This window comes from Rattus norvegicus, chromosome 19 (assembly GCF_021556685.1).
Source record: "Rattus norvegicus strain SHRSP/BbbUtx chromosome 19, alternate assembly SHRSP_T2T, whole genome shotgun sequence".
NCBI lineage: Eukaryota > Metazoa > Chordata > Mammalia > Rodentia > Muridae > Rattus > Rattus norvegicus.
In genome coordinates, this window is record NC_141552.1 from 278,723 (window position 1) to 295,674 (window position 16,952).

Consider the following 16,952-nt stretch of genomic DNA (forward strand, 5'->3'; position numbering starts at 1 on the left):
ACTATACATGGACTGACCCTGGACTCTGTCCCCATAGGTAGCAATGAAAATCCTAGTAAGAGCACCAGTGGAAGGGGAAGCCCTGGGTCCTGCTAAGACTGAACCCCCAGTGAACTAGACTATGCGGGGAGGGTGGCAATGGGGGGAGGTTTGGGAGGGGAACACCCATAAGGAAGGGGAGGGGGGAGGGTGATGTTTGTCCGGAAACCGGGAAAGGGAATAACACTTGAAATGTATATAAGAAATACTCAAGTTAATAAAAAAAAAAAGAAAAAGAAAAAAAAATTACTAGTGATAGAGCTAATCAAGAAGCTGAGCGACATCTACATTGGAAAATTTAAGACACTGAAGAAAGAAATTGAGCAAGGTACTAGAATAAAAGAAGAAACCCTCCCACACTCATGAGAAAGTTAACATTGTTATATTGGTCATATTATTAGAACTGATCTACAGATTCAACACAATTGCCATAAAAATTCCAGTATTGTCCTTGGAAAAAGAAACAATACCCAAAATTAATATGAAACACAAAAGACCCCACATAGCCAAAGTAGTCCCTATTGGAAGAGCCATCATGGAGGCACCACAAAACCTGACGTCAAATTACACTTATAGTGCCATAGTAACAAAAAGCAGCATTTTACTGGCACAGAAACGTGTGGAGCAATGGAAATGTAGGAGACAGATATAAACACACAATCAAGCCAACTAAATCTTCAACAAATGTGTCACAAACTATGCACCGGACAAAGGGTAGCATCTTTAAAACACAGTCCTGGCAAAACTAGACTTTTTCACAAGTAGAGGAAGGAACTAGATCCATATCCTTTACCTGGAGTCAAATCAATTCAAAACTGATCAAAGATCATAAGCAGCAGCAACGGAACCCTGGATACTGGAGGGAAACACCTAATGACACAGGCATAAGCAATACTGTCTGAAAGGGACTGTAGGACCCCAGGAAATAACTCCAAAAGAGATAAATGGGATTGCAGGATCCCAAAACGCTTCTAGGCTGAAACTACTTGGGGGAGTGGACATGAACCAGCAAGAGGGTGTGGATGGAGGACAGGCCAGGGAAGTGGGAGGAGGAAGAAGTGCACACATATGTAAGGAAATTTCCCGATATGTTCCATTAATTTATATGTCAACTAAAAAAAAAAAATCAAGACACCCGTAGAGTGGAACATAATACCACCTAGCATTGACACAGGCTAGGAGGGAAACCAGAAGCCACCAAGGGGCAAACAAGGCACACAGATAGTCAAAATCCCAGAAAGGCAGAGAGAAGGATGGTGACTTTCAGGAGTTGGGGGTTGGGGCTGCAGCTAGGGTATGCTTTCAGTCTAGGGAGATGAAGAGCTCTGGAAATTAATGGCTGCATAGCACCTCAGATGCACTGGATACTTAAATGGTTACAATGGCAGATGCTTCTATTATGTATCAATGACAAATGTTACATTATGTATATTTTATTATAATAGCAGTAATAACATAACAAGATGTTGGTGACCATGGTGTGATGGCTTGTGTATGATCGGCCCTGGAGGTGGCTCCGATAGAAGGTGTGGCCCTGTTGGAATAGGTGTGGCCTTGATGGAGTAGGTGTGTTACTGTGGGTTTGGGCTTTAAAAAACCTCATCCTGGCTTCCTGGAAGTCAGTATTCTGCTAGCAGCCTTCAGATGAAAATGTAGAACTCTCAGCTCCTCCTGCACCATGCCTGCCTGGATGCTGCCATGTTCCTGCGTTGGTGATAATGGACTGAACCTCTGAACCTGTAAGCCAGCCCCAATTAAATGTTGTTCTTATACGAAAAAAAAAAAAATTAAAAAGGGGCTGAACCAGTTCCCACACGTACCCTGGCAGTTGCACCCTTCACCAGTTCTGGCTCCAGCGGGACATTGGAACTAGTGCTAATTTATCTCAACAGCTCCACGCTGCCTCCATCTACTTTCAGATCTGCTGTCTGAGCGCCATTCCAACATGGAACCCTGTGAGGACGCCCCACCCCACCGCACCCTCACAGCTCTCTTGGCTGGTTTCCACCACGTTAGGCATACACATCCCAACTCTGTGGTGGCCTGGTGCATCCGGCCACCATACACTCTCTTGAGCTCAATTAAGTCACCACATGAAAGAACACATCACACAGTATCCTCTGATTCAATTGGTAAGATATAATTTGCCCATCTAGACACACAAAATCCTGTACACACCCATCCCTTAAGAATAGTCATAACAACCTGTAATAAGTGCAGAGAGGAATCTTAACATCCACTGCCATGTTCTCTCCACTCCCACTCCTCTGGCCTCCTCTGCCTCTCTAAAACTCTTCTCCAGCTTCATCCTTACTTCTCGTCCAATGACAGGCCTCGTTCTGTCCTGTACCTGCCTTCCCCTTCATAATGACATCAACCTACACCTTTGTTTTGTTTTTTGGTTTTTTTTTTTTTCTCATTTGGCCTCTCTTTTCACTTGGGATGATTTTTGTTTGTTATTTGATTAGGATTTTATTGGCCGTTCTAGAGTATTTTAAACGTTTGGAGCTTAGACCAAGACATTTTAACTTTAAGGTATTGCTGGGTTTGACAACTAACCAGAGCTTCCAGGGACTAAACCACTACCCAAAGACTATCCATGGACTGACCCATGGCTCCAACTACATATGTAGCAGAGGATGGCCTTCTTGGGCAACAATGGAAGGAGAGGCCCTTGGTCCTGCCAGGGTTGGACCCCCAGTGTAGGGGAATGACGGGGAGCAGTGAAGGAGGGGTGGGTGGGGAGGGGAACACCCTTATAGAAGAAGGGGAGGAGGATGGGATGGGGGCTTATGTCCAGGAAACCGGGAAAGGGAATAACATTTGAAATGTAAATAAAAAAATATCCAATACAAAAAAAATTGCTGGTTTGGGACTGGGTAGATGGTTCAGTAGGTAAAAAAAAATATCCAATACAAAAAAAATTGCTGGTTTGGGACTGGGTAGATGGTTCAGTAGGTAAAGGTGCTTGCCAACAAGCCTGATGACCTGAGTTTGATGCCTAGAACTCATATGATGGAAGGCGAGAACCAACTCCCATAAATTGCCCTCTTATCCACAAGAGTGCTATGGCATGTCTGCACATACGGGTGAGCACATACGTGTGCTTGCATGTCTGCACATACGGATGAGCACACACATGTGTAGTTGCACATACAAATAAGTAAATAAATAAATGTAATTTTGAAATATGTTTTAAAATCTGCTACTTAAGCCTGCACGTCTTCATAGATTTAACTGTTTCTAATACATGCCAGTTAAATGAACTCAAGTTTAGAAGCATCCTCGGTTTGACAACTTTTGTGTTTTGTTCAATATAGTTTTGCAATGGTTTGTGCTAATATGTTAAAATGAAATTGTATTTTGTGTTTCAGTTTACTGTCAGCAATCGTTGTGTACTTCAGAATTATTTCAAGATTTAACCTTGTTCTTAACTAATGATGATTCAAACACAAATTTGAAAAGAATGTCTGTCTATGTTCTTTTGGTTCTGGTGTCAAATAATAGTAAGTACATTCTCATGAATGCTTAAATACATTTTAATATATTTTTGGAATAGTCATCAATACTTTTAATCCAGTCATTTTTGTATTAGTGCCTTTATTTCTTTAAAGATTTATTTATGTATTTTATGTATACAAGTACTTTGTCTGCATGTACATCTACACATCAGAAGACAGCATCAGGCAGTTGTGAGCTGCCATGTGGGTGCTGGGAAGTGAACTCAGGACCTTCAGAAGAGCAATGACTGAACTGAGCCATCTCTCTCTAGCCCTGCCTTTATTTATTTATTTACTTACTTATGTATTCATTTTTTGAGACAGTATTCACTATGTAGATGAGACTGGGTCTTGGACTCTGCTTCCCAAATGTATTACTAACGTTTTATTTCATTGATATGTGAGAGATACTAGTTCTAAGGAAAAAATTAATAGTATATGCATTTTTAAAGATTTATTATATATATATAATATACAGTGTATATATATATACAGTATATATATATACAGTGTATATATATATATATATATATATATATATATATATATACACACACACACACACTGTAGCTGTCTTCAGACACCAGAAGAGGGCATCAGATCCCATTACAGATGGTTGTGAGCCACCATGTGGTTGCTGGGATTTGAACTCAGGACCTCTGGAAGAGCAGTCAGTGCTCTTAACCACTAAGCCATCTCTCCAGCCCCAGTAGTATATACATTTAATCACAATATCTGTTAAACTTAAAAAACAGTAAAGTGATTTGTACTACTTAATCTTTAGAAAGAAAAACAAGTACTCAATGAACGGGCTGACTTTTCACTGAATTGATTATTTTGTTACAAGATTTACTCTTGGTCCCCAGTGGTTTTCATTTTGGAATAATTTTAGGTTTATTGAAAAGTTGAAAACATGATATAACGTGTACATATACTTTATATATGTGTATAAATTATCAAGAGTTTATGCAGTTAAAACTTCACGTGTGTACCAACATACATATGCAGGTGCACGTGTTTGTGCTTGACGTAGAAGCTGGAGGTTGGATGCCTTCCTCAATCAGTTTCTTCGTTTGTTTGTTTTGCCTTTTGAGGCAGAGTCACTTACTGAGTCTGAAGCTTGGCAGTCTGGCTAGCCTGGCTTCGGGTGAGCCCCGGGTCAGACTGGGGTCAGACTGGGGTCAGACATAAGCCTCTGCACCTGGCTCTTCTTCATTTTTTACACAGTGCTGGGGATCGAGCTCAAGCCCTTAGGCTGCCACTTTACTGGCTGAGCCATCTCCCCAGTCCTCCATGTTTTAAAATCTTGCTTCCTTTAACTCTTGTAATTGTTAGCTAATTGAATTACTTCTAGATTTTTTTTTGTGCAGCTTTGGAAAATCTGAAAAAGATTTGCAGTTTTTCTAGTTTGGAGATATTCATTTTGTAACAGAACTATAACTTTTTAGAGGAAAACTGAATGTTGTACGTTGCTAAGCATAGTGTATTTTCTATAGGAAAGCTGCTGTAGTATTTTTAAAAGAAATTAAAAATGTGTGTGTATGGATGTTTTGCCTACATGTATGTCTATGCACCATGTGCCTGCCTGGTACCCATAGAGGCCATAGGAGGGCATCAGATCCTCTGGAACTAGAGTTACAGATGCTTGTAAGCCACCATGTGGGTGCTGGGAATTGATCCCAGGTCCTCTGGAAGAACAGGAAATGCTCTTTCTTAACTGCCAACTCATCTCTCCAGCCCCTTGATTATAGGCTTTTTCCTACTATAATTCTGTATACTCCAGAATATTTTCAAGTAGCTTAAAAGCTAATTAAGATACCATTTCAGTGTCTTAATTTGTATAAAATTATTTTTAAATAAAAGTCATGTTCATGTAATGTGGCTCTTTTTTTTTAAGGAATGGACAAACTCTTGTGAGAAAAATGGGTTGTATTGAAGTTCTGTCAGAGATGTTCAAGTAAGTAAATAAAATGTCTTATTAGTCATTGCTTAGGACATTAGAAAATTTATGGAAATTCATTACCTTTTCTTTTTAACCCAATAGGACAGTTCTTTCCAATTATGAGTTGAACTTGTCAGATAATAATGATTTCCAGAGTTATCTGTTATGGTCTTCAGTGTGCAGTACTCTGTGTGAGTGTGTCAACAATCCTCAAAATGGTAATTATTTCAACAGTATAAATCCAAATATAAAAACAAATCGTGACTGATATTTTGCAAAAACCAGATTAAAATATGGTTGTTAATCCTCCTTTCAGATGAGAATCAACTTCTTTGTTGTTCACTTTTTTCATATGTAAATGAATGGCTAATGAATTGCATGAAACAAGATAATTCGACCTATATGTTCATTTATTGGACTAACTCTTACAAATAATAGTAAGTATTCATTATTTTCTAGATTATATATTAGAAACATATTTCAAAGCGTAACAAAAGTCTACTGAATTCAGTTGAGTTTGGTGCTTCTAATTTGGACCATTTTGGATAGGATATTCAAAATGCTGGGAGTCAAACTCAGGTCTCCTGGAAGGATAACCAGTTTTCTTAACTGCTCAGCCATCTCTCAAGTACTCACTCATGATCTTATCGGAGCTGTGTGTTTGTATAATGTATGTGAGTGCTCTACTGCGTCTATACCTATGCCAGAAGAGGGCACCAGATGCCGTTACAGATGGTTGTGTGGGTGCTGGGAATTGAACTCAGGAGCTCTGGAAGAGCACTCAGTGCTCTTATCTGTTGAGCCATCTCTCCAGCCGCATTATCATAACTTAGTAAAATTATAGTAGAATCAGTTTTATATCGTGCAGTTAGAAAATTCTAATGACTTAGACAAATTCTTTAAAATATAGGAGTTACTAGAACTTTAAAATGTAGATAATTTGAATATTCCTCTATCTGAAATGTCTATTTATTCTCTTGTTTTCTTTATTTTTGAAGGATTTTTTAAAAATGAATATTTGCCTATATGTCTGTATGTGCAGTGCCCTTGGAACTAGAGTCATAGGCCGTCGTGACCTACCATGTGGGTTCTTAAAACTGAGCCAAGGTTCCCTTCCTTCAAGAGGAGAGAGTGGACTTAACCAAAGAACCATCTCTCCAGTCCCAAGTTTGTTATTTTTTCAAGACATGGTTTTGTGTATCTCAGTCTGGCCTTGGACTTGTTGTGTAGCAGAGCTGGCTTTGAACTGGTTCCTTCTCTTCCTGAGATGACAGTTGTGTGCCATTACACCTGACTCCACAGTTCCATATCAAATAGAACTCACAAATGAAAGCTTTTATAGACACAAGAGAATATCACAGCCTGATGGTTTTACTGGTGAATTCCAAGAAACAGGTCAGGGAAAAGGCCCTCAAAAATTCTATATAAATTATTCCTAAAAATAAAAGTAAAAGAAACACTTCTGAATATATCCTATAAAGCCAGCATTATACCCAAGTCAAAAAAGGCATTTCAATAAAATTATAAGTCTATTATGAGCATAGGTATAAAATACTATTTGTCTGAGACAGAGCCTCATGTAATCTGTGTAGTTGAGGATAAGCTCGACTCCTGACCTTGCTACCTCTTCTCCCAAATGCTGTAATTACAGATCTGTGCCATCATCCTGCTTGATTTATCTGGGGCTGGGAGTTAAACTCACTGCTATGTATATGTTACACAAGTATGCTGACTAATGCTGAGTTACATTCCCAGCCCTAGATACAAAAATATGTAAAAAAAATATTTACAAATCAAGTTAGGATGATGCAACCAATTCGAGTCTGTCCTGGACTACATGGCAAATTACAGGCCAGTCTGAGTTGAAAAGGGTTTTGTAAAAATTTAACCATATGGAGAAAGGATAATACGTTATGACCTAGTGACCTATCTCATAGAAGTGCAGGATTTGTTAAACATTGTAAAACCATAATCACATGCTAGAAAAAAGAGGAAATACTTTCCTTTTAGAGGAAAAGTATTATGCATAATGTAACATGTCTTCATAACAATAGCTCTTTTTAAAAATTATTTTTCATCTTTTTAAAATATACACAGGAGTATGAATTACCTAACTTTTCCTTTTGGCAAGATATAATAAGATCGTTATTCCCATGATACCAGGAACAAACGAAGCAAGAATAAGCAAAGCAAAAAGACTAAGCAAAGGCTTCTTCTTACAATATCTGTATAGCAAATACCTCCCTTCCTAGTATCACAATATACTTGTCATAACCCAGAGAGCATGAGAACCTTTTCCACAAAAATAGGACATAGTACAACACAGTGTAAGGTAAAGTGAGAAAAAATATTTTCTTCTCAAGGGCAGCATTCCAGCCCCTGCTTGCAACTGTCACCAGTCTTTACTTGATCCTGTCTGGGAACTGTATCTCAATGACTCCACAATTTCTTTCTTTGTACTTTTGTTTTAAAAGTAACACTTTCTATAACATAGCTAAATGTCCTTGAAGGGGTTTAATCATGCTAAAAGAAAGCAACATAATATATAATGTCCGCAACCTTCAATGACTTGTATCTATTTTCTTAGGGGTATGATTCAGATACCTTCCCAGATCTGGATTTACCTTTCGTCATTGTTATCTGTATAGAAAATCAACAATATCGAATTGATATTTCAGTTTTCTGGCATAATGTTCTCAGGAAAAAGAGCTAATGATTTTGTAATTTGCTCGGCGTCTATTGTTATGTCCCTCATTTCATTGCTGACTTTTAATTTATGTATTGGCTCTCTTGCATTGTTAGATTGAGGAAGGGGTTGTTACCCTTGTGGATCTTATCAAAAAAAAAAAAGAAAGAAAGATCTTGGTTTCCCTGACTCTTTGTATTTTTCTCTTTGTTTCTAAAGGCTTGATTTGAACCCTGAGTTTATTTCCTTCCATCAACTCCTACCAGACTCTCTATGGGATGAGGCTTTGCCTCACCTTGGTACAGCAGCATGTAATAAATGAAGCTTCTGCTGATCCCTGCTGTGGTGTTGCACATCACAATCTCACTGAAAACCATGCATAGCCTCGTTTGAGGATCTCTTAAGGCAGCCCACTATTTCAGTGTTCCCTGCAAGGTGCCAAGGGATAGTTCTGCATGCACCTCGACAGGTTTCTCTATGGTCTTCTGGGTCATTTGATAAAAGTTTATAGTGAGTTCGAGGACGAACAGACACACACACACACACACACACACACACACACACACATGCAAACACACACACACACATACACACACAGAGACTTTACTGAAATGTTGCACATCCTTTGCACACCAAGAATAAAGTGAGCATTACTGAAAATACACCAATAATGGAATGTGGGGAAGCTGGGGCTTAGAGTTACTTAAAAGACCCGATGCAGAGTCTCCTGTTATTGGAGGAGAAACTTGATAGACAATGTGGTGCTTTATTTTCTTTCTCTTGGCTGGCAGCCAGGGCTTTGAGTGTGTTTGGCAAGTACTGTAGCACTGAATTAAATCCTAGGGCTGGAACCCTATTAATCGTTTACAACAGTTACAGGGCAGGCTGGATGAAGACACTCAGCCCACAGTGTGGACATCTCAAGTCAGTCACTGGACAATGGCTGACAGACTTGTCTGAAGACGGGAAATGTTTCTCTCTCTTGGAGGGGAAAGAAGGACCCTACAACTACACTGAACTCTAAGGACAGTCTATTTAGGTAAGGGATGACACCAACTATTTTGTCTCATGTCACACGTGTCAGTAGAAAATATCCAAGGTATTGGATGCCGCTGTTAGCATTAACAGAACAAAGCACATAGTGTTGGGAAGGATAATAAATTATGAGTATGATTAGAAAACCCCAAAATTCTTCCAGGTTCTAAAAGAGCCAAAAATACCACCAAATACAGCATTAATGGGATAGGTTGGTTAGATCTAGTCACTAGTTTCTATTGTGTTACCTATGACTCTTTTCCTGTCATGGTAGGCTTATAGTGACTAGAGGACCTAAGCTTGAGAGTAACCAATGCCTCTCCCTTGCTTCTCTAGCTGCTGAGCATTGAAAAGCCCTAATGAGGCAGCATCCATTTGCAGACATACTGGATTATTCTTCTGCACTTTATCTGTCTGAGTCACCTCCACTCTCAGTAAGTCAGTTTAATTCCATAAATTGGAAATGAGTCACACGAAAAAATACTTTCTCAATACAATCACAGATTTCCCATGGAAAAGGGGCAACATGAACTGTCCCACCTAAGTTCTGGGCTTACACAGACATGTGTTCACAGCTGCGGTCTGCATTCCAGTATGGATGCTCTTGAGGTCCTCCCTAAGCTGCATAGATTAAGATAATTATCTTGCTTTCTATCAAAAGAATTCATTATGCCAAGTTGGCCTGTAGAAGGAGGCTAGTCTCTTCTGTATTTTATCAAATGTGCATAATCTGTGGAATCATCATTGATAGTAAGTGAGAGATCTGTTTGGAATTGAAACTGGGTGATGCTGGAGGATGATCCTGAATGCACAATGAGCAGTGGAGGCACCAGAGCCCGGTATGGATGCCTAGCAGCCTACCACATTGAGCAGGCACCGCTCAACCACCTGTACATACACATCTCCTGAGATCTGTCTCCTTAATTGGAGGTGATCATGTCCACCTACTACAGCACATGCCCTGGAAGGACAAAAGCTACCTACAGGAGCTGTGGTGATGACTCCCAGGTTAGAGCATCTGCTGCTCTCTCAGAAGAACCACGTGGTCCCTAACAATCATCTACAACGGAGAATGTTATTCCCTCTTTTGGGTCATGGGGAAAATGCACCCAGGAGGGACCCAGACATAGAGTTGGAAAGAAAGATCCATTGACTTAAATGATAAAAATAAATATAATCAGCAACCATAAAAAACACAGCATATGAATGATCAAGTAAAACAGCACCTATAAAAACCTATTTCCCAAAATGACTTTGAAGGTCATTATCTCTGTGGTTTAATGCTGATGCTGTATTGTAAGAAAAACTGAGGCACATGGTTCTCGGTAAGGATTACTTCTGTATTCCTTTGTGAACGTTGTCATGTTTTTTCTGCAGCTGTACAGCAATGAGTGTATTTTACTCAATGTCTGGTGCACACAATCAATAAGGAATGTGTGTTGTGGACTGATATAGACTAGGAGGAGCAGAACACATGACAGCATGGATAGAGTATGGCAGTGATTGCATCATAAAGTGTGTGTCCATAAAAAAAAAAGTCACAGTATCCCCACAAAAGACCCTATCACCCTGTGTAGCCCTTGGTGGCTTTGAATTCACTATTTAGCCCATGTTCCCTCGAACATTCAAAGATCCAATTCTAGATGTCAGTTCTAAGGCTACAGGAGGGGAAAGGACTATTGAATAACGAAGGTGGTCTTAAGAGTCAAGAGTTCCAAATCAATTTTTATTCATAAGGAATACAATTAACAAAAAACAGTCTTAATGAACAACTAAAGTGTTATCAAAAATGAAAAAAAGTAACAGGAATATATAACTATGAAACAACAAAAATCAAACTTCAATGAAAATCATAACCAAAAATGTTTCTTAACGTTTTATGATGGACATTTAGAAGAACAATTGTACTGCTGTTTCTGTTGTAGGACACGAGATGTCAAGGAAGTCCCCTCAGTTGTCTCTCAAACGGTGTTGTGGATATGAGAAAGGGATGAAGACCTCAGTCAGACAGGCTGGCATACTGATAGATAAATTTAGGGTCTCTAACCATTGAAAAAATTAACTGAGATGAGGAACATTCACCCAAAAAAGGCTTTGGCACTTGACGATGGTCGTCAGCAGGGAACTCCTGAGAAAGAAACTCATTCTTCAGGTGGCCGTCTTCCTGGGATGTGTCCTATTCCATCTCTCCTGCATCTCTGAGACCTGGGAGAAGAAGGCAGCTATTAAGACGCTGATTTGGTGGGGACACGCTTGCCACCTGTCAAGTTGCTGCCTTCTCTCCCTTCAGCTGCATTAGGCAGAAAACATTGATCTTTTAACTGAAATCATTGCTAATATCTCTGCAGCCTGGGGAAAATCACCAGCAACCCTCACAGTAATGTGGGATAACAAGCTGCTAGTCAGACTTCTACCAGTGCAAACCAAGAACGGGGAAACAGGAAGAGAACTAATTGGGTTGCAGGAAGAAAGGAGAAGGGCACAGGATAGCCAGATCAAAGCCAATGACAAGGACTCATTTGCCATTTGCACTTGGTTCTTATCCCTGCAAGGTGCTTCCAACCATCACATGACCCCTGTATGACCTTTGTAACACGACCAAGAACTTGTTCAAAACTCTTCATAGCATCCAATCTATCACAGGGAGATGCAGTAATGTGATATGCTATTCCTCTGTCACCATTTCTGGACTGCAGTTTCAAAAAGAGCAGAAAAGTATACTTGCCAGTAATTCAGTTTCTGAAAAGTGGTTAACTTCCCAGAATACTGTGCATAGACAGAGCAATGAATAACTGTATCACAGGAGGTGGTTGACTGATTGGGTGTGAGAGATTAGAAAGATGATAGGGGAAAGCAAAGATGTATCAAATAGGCAAATGGTATCAGACATTGTTAATCTGACGCAGCTGCTTGTTCCTACCAAATTTTGCTGGGTCTGGAGGATGCTGGTCTTCTCCTGTTCGTCTTCATCATTCGGGTTCAACTCAAACAAGTACCGCTGTACCTCCTTGCTCTCCTGCTTCAATGTGACCAACTTCTTCTTCATGCATGCCTGGTCCATCAGGAGCCGGCTCTGCAGGTTGCTGGAAACACACTCTGCATAGTAAGATCCTGAAGCCTCTTTCTCCCATTCCAACTGCCAAATCCCACAGACTCCACCAGGACCCAGATACCCACAAAGACTTCACAGAATACATCTCCAAACACATACATGGCTGCTGCTGCTGCTGCTGCTGCTGCACAAACAGCAAACGGCCAATCCAGGGAAGAATGCATTGTTTCTGTGACCCAAGCACCAATAAGAGTCCATGTCTCTCCAAAAGAACAAGGGATCTACAAGTATCCATGAAAGCCCAATGCGTGGGGGCAACATCTATTAGTAGCAGGCAAAGAACCACAAAGGAGGACAGTAGAACCAAGGGAAGGTCATGCTAACCATGTGGTCCACACATTGAGCTTTGTTAAACCTGGTACGACCCCAGAGGCCCAGGTCCGCCTAATAACACTCTGATGCCTGAATCAGTGTAGTTCTATCCAGAGTTTTCTAAAGATGCATAGACACTGTGCTCATAAGTAACAGTCTCTTATGAAACTGAAACTGAGTCCAAAAGACCCACGGCACAGTGATATTTAAACAGCAGAAGTAATGGAACCAGAGCTGCAGAATCTCCAATCCAGAACAAAGAAAGGCAGAAATGGCCATTCCCCAAGTGATGGCCCTTCTGACCAGTACTTACCGATAGAAGTTAATCTCCTTCTTGAGCTCCTGAAATTTCTGACAATGTTCAGTGTTCTTTATCTCTAAGTTGTGCAGTAATGACATGACCTCTTTCTCCTTTATCTTCAATTTTTCATAAAATGGATTTGGCCTGAAGTAGGGGCTGGCCCCAGGAAGAGAGAACCCAATGAACATCGGCGTTTAGGATTATAGGAACTCGGCTGAGTCCTGTACTAACCCAGCTCTGGAAGGACACTTTCTGAATTCTACATAATGGGATCTTCTTCAGGTTCAGAAACTTGTAATTGTGCGCCCAGGACAACAGAAAGTAAACACCCAGAGAAAGGGATCCCTGTCTCACTTTTTTCAATCAGGAGGGCTGGATCTGCATTGATACCTGTTATGCCATCAGGAGCCTAGGCCACAGCTCTTATGCCCACACACACACACACACACACACACACACACACACACACACACACAAATACACATACACAAACACACCAGAAACCTGTGATTTCATTTTTCCTGTTTTGACAACTGGAATGCTACAAGCTGAATAACTAATATTCTAGAGGCAGACAGTACACATAATTCTGGAGATGAGACCAGATATTGCCACAAACTTATAATCTGCCCAAGGCATACAAATGTACAGACAAATGTAACCACACAGGCAAAGATCTGTACTGTTGAAAGTGTGGCTTCCAAAATATAGCACTCACATCTCCATGAAACTGTTATACAGGTAAATCCTGAGGCCAAAAAACAGACCCCTAAATTCCAGGTGTGGAGGGATATACAAACATATAAAAGTTGTGCATATGCGTGTAGACATGTGCACACACAGACACACAAGCTGGGACACACCCACAAGAAAAGAAAACAGACTCAGAGAATGAGAAAGAGAGATAAATATGGAAACAGAGAGCACAGTGAGAATCAGTAGAAATGTATGCACCATTACTGTCTCCGAGTATAAGGCACACAGACAAGAAGGAACAGGCCTGAGTCTCGGGCCTTCTAGTTAAGCAATGATATAAACAATGTGGGACCTGTCACCTCAGGCTGCTCCCAGGAGATGCCAGCATTCAGTCACCTTCCTAGAAAGTACAAAGACTCTCCACAAACTCACAGCACCTAGAACCTGCCAAAGCTACCACCTGTCGAGGGCTTTCCAAGTATACACTGGGAACTCATGTTCCAGGGACTTGATCCCTGAATTCTTCACTCAGATCACAAGTTCCGATTTTCAACTGGAGGAACCAGAGAGTCCATTTCCAAACTCACTCCTCACTAAGGGTCAGGTTCTGAATCTCCTCTATATGGGAGACGAGGTTTAGGACAAGGTCTTTCGGGAGGCACAGCATTCTAGAGCCCACCACCTTAATAGGATAAGATGAGAGTGATACTGCACAGCGGTGAATGACACAAGAGCTTTTGGAGCAATGCATACCTCTTGTTCATGGATACATCTGTCACATAAAGGAGGCGATCATTCAGCTCATTTCTCTCCTTGGTAGTTAGCTCGAGCTCTCTAATCAGCCTCTCCTCTTCCTCGTTGCCCTGCACCTTGTTTAGGACAGTTTCAGGGGATGACGTCTGTCTGCAGGCCTCTGTAGGTAGAAGAACATAAGTGAACCTGCATGGGGAGAATGCATAGAGCATACAGAGACCACCCTGAGGCCCAAACAGGAGAACATGCCTGGAAGCCAGTGTCGCTGCAAGGAGTTTGGTCTATGCATAAGAGGCCTCCTAAGTAGATCTCAGTTCCCCCACTAAATATAGAGACTAAGAGATGTAAGCAGCCACGTGTTTCCTATGCCTGCCGACACAGGCTTACAAGTACCAGAGAGAATGGCTTCTCCAGGATTATTACCAGCTACGCAGGCTACAACCTGGTTTCAAGACCCACACCCTGTGGTTTCAGAAGTCAGATCATCAATTCAGCATCCACAAAGACTTGAGTGATCAGGGATACTCAGATATCCTTCACTGCTATTCTAGTCCAATAACTTTGGATTACAAAGTCATGCAGGGGGAGGACATGGTTGGCAGACTTATCAATTCCCCCTACCGAAATGACAAATGCCCCAGAAGTGCCAATAGGTTACAGGCTCTTTCTTGGTCTACCCACTCCAAATAGTTTGGCTACTGTAGAAAAATATCTGCCACACAGAACCTCTAATATATGAGGGGAAGGCTGGCCCTGCCAGCCAGAGGTAGTCAGAGGAGTTCTAAAAAGATAAGGTCATGGCCAGGAGCACCATTCTCTCCCTGTTGCGACTGTCAGAGAGCCACTCAATTTAAAGAAGCAATGAAAGTGAAGTACATTGATGCCCTGTTTAATTCAGAAAAGTTATACCCTCCATGACTCCTGATGGTGTTATTATACCAATTTAACATACCGAATGCACTGTAAAAGTAAAGGCTAGAAGTTCACAGAATGATAGCATAGGCATTATCATATCCTCCATTTGGGTATGGAGAAACTAATGATGTGAAAACCTCGACTTTCAGGAATTGTGATAATCATGGAATTCAATATCTTTGGAGATGTTCCAGTGGTTGTGGCCCACTGCTATAAAGGCCATCTATAGCTCCCACACACACCCCTGACAGGAAGCTCAACATACACTGCCCAGAACTCCACATTCCACATGACCACGTCCTGTGTCCATCATTACTTTTAGGTTTCGTTTGCTTCACTCTAGACTCTTCTCCATCAAAATCAACTCTCCCAAAGCGCCCGCGAAGACGGGCAAACATGCCTGTGGATATATCCTTTGGACACTAAGAGAGAAAAATTAGGGAACTGGTTGTCACTACAACACTGGTGACATCACAGGGATTCCAAGAAGTCTCTAGGAGACAATAGAATGTCCAAGAAGGGACGGCTGATGTCACGGGGAACAGACTTTGCCTCCCTGCTTATGTTCTCCCTGTACTGAGCAAAAGCTGATGTGCCCTTTTCGGGAGACTTCCCTGTGGCATAGCCACTGAGCACCACATGCTTCCAAAGCCAAATTTGGCTCTAGGCTTGAGTGGAAAAACCTAAGTCATTGCTCTGTATCTAAATGAGTGCTTCCTCCTGAATCCCTGCACAGAAATGTTTCATCCTACCTCAAATTCTCCTCACACAGCAATATTACCCATTAAAAATTACTGAGAAATCACACCAGTTTACATAAGTAGCCAAAGAGGTCTCCTCATGTGCAGGTGCATGAAATCACACCCAGAAATAGCCTGCAGGGTAGGTTGCAATGTGGGTGTGTGTTATGGGTACAACCTGAAACTTTGTGCTTAACATTTGACAGTTGCCACCAGATTCCTTAGGAGAGAGAAATGCAATCATTATGGTCCTGGCAACAATGTGGAGATCTGTTGGCAGAGGAAACGGAAATATTGGATCCACCAGTGAATGCACCCTCAGGCTGAGTGTGGGGCTCTCCTCTTTGCACTTAAGTTACCAAAGCAGGATTGCTTACAGGCCTCTCTAAGCTCTAACACGCAATTCTATCTGAAAAACAAAATAGTCAGCAGATGTGAGGGGTGCAGCCAAAGGGGTAGGACAAGCCTAGAGACATGACTCAGTGGACAGAGTAAGAAACAAGCATCTTCCCTTCTGATTCATGGATCACCCCACAAAACACAAATCATCTATTGTCATAAAAAAAGAACAAGTTATTTTATTGAATGCACACACTAATGCTGATTGATCAGAGGCATAGCTCAGATTTTGGGGGCAGATCCATGACTTGAACTATCTTCCTGACAACTCATAAAGCAAAATAAATAAATAAATACATAAGAATGAAAGAAAGAAAGAAAGAAAGAAAGAAAGAAAGAAAGAAAGAAAGAAAGAAAGAAAGGAAGGAAGGAAGAAAGGAAAGAAAGAAGGAAAGAAAGAAAGGGAGAAAGAAAGAAAGAAAGAAAGAAAGAAAGAAAGAAAGACAGACAGACAGACAGACAGACAGACAGAAAGAGGAACATAGAAAGAAAGGAAGGAAGGGAGAAATGAAGGAAGGAAGG

At 41.0% G+C, this 16,952-nt stretch overlaps 1 protein-coding gene across 3 annotated transcripts; it reads right to left on the minus strand.

The window, feature by feature from the left end:
* Window positions 1-10,901: 10,901 nt before the first annotated feature.
* Window positions 10,902-15,782, minus strand: LOC147998760 (disks large homolog 5-like). 3 transcript variants are annotated; one of them, XM_087595427.1, is made up of 5 exons: window positions 15,569-15,782; window positions 14,377-14,536; window positions 12,940-13,083; window positions 12,123-12,285; window positions 10,902-11,407 (listed from the first exon to the last, which is right to left on the minus strand). In XM_087595427.1, the coding sequence occupies exons 1-5, from the start codon at window positions 15,687-15,689 to the stop codon at window positions 11,351-11,353; spliced, it is 645 nt and encodes a 214-aa protein (XP_087451553.1). In that variant the 5' UTR covers window positions 15,690-15,782; the 3' UTR covers window positions 10,902-11,350. The 3 variants fall into 3 exon arrangements, with proteins under 3 accessions (XP_087451553.1, XP_087451554.1, XP_087451552.1); XM_087595428.1 differs by lacking the exon at window positions 15,569-15,782 and adding an exon at window positions 14,626-14,732; XM_087595426.1 differs by lacking the exon at window positions 10,902-11,407 and having other exon boundaries at window positions 11,970-12,285.
* Between the last annotated feature and the right edge of the window lie 1,170 nt (window positions 15,783-16,952).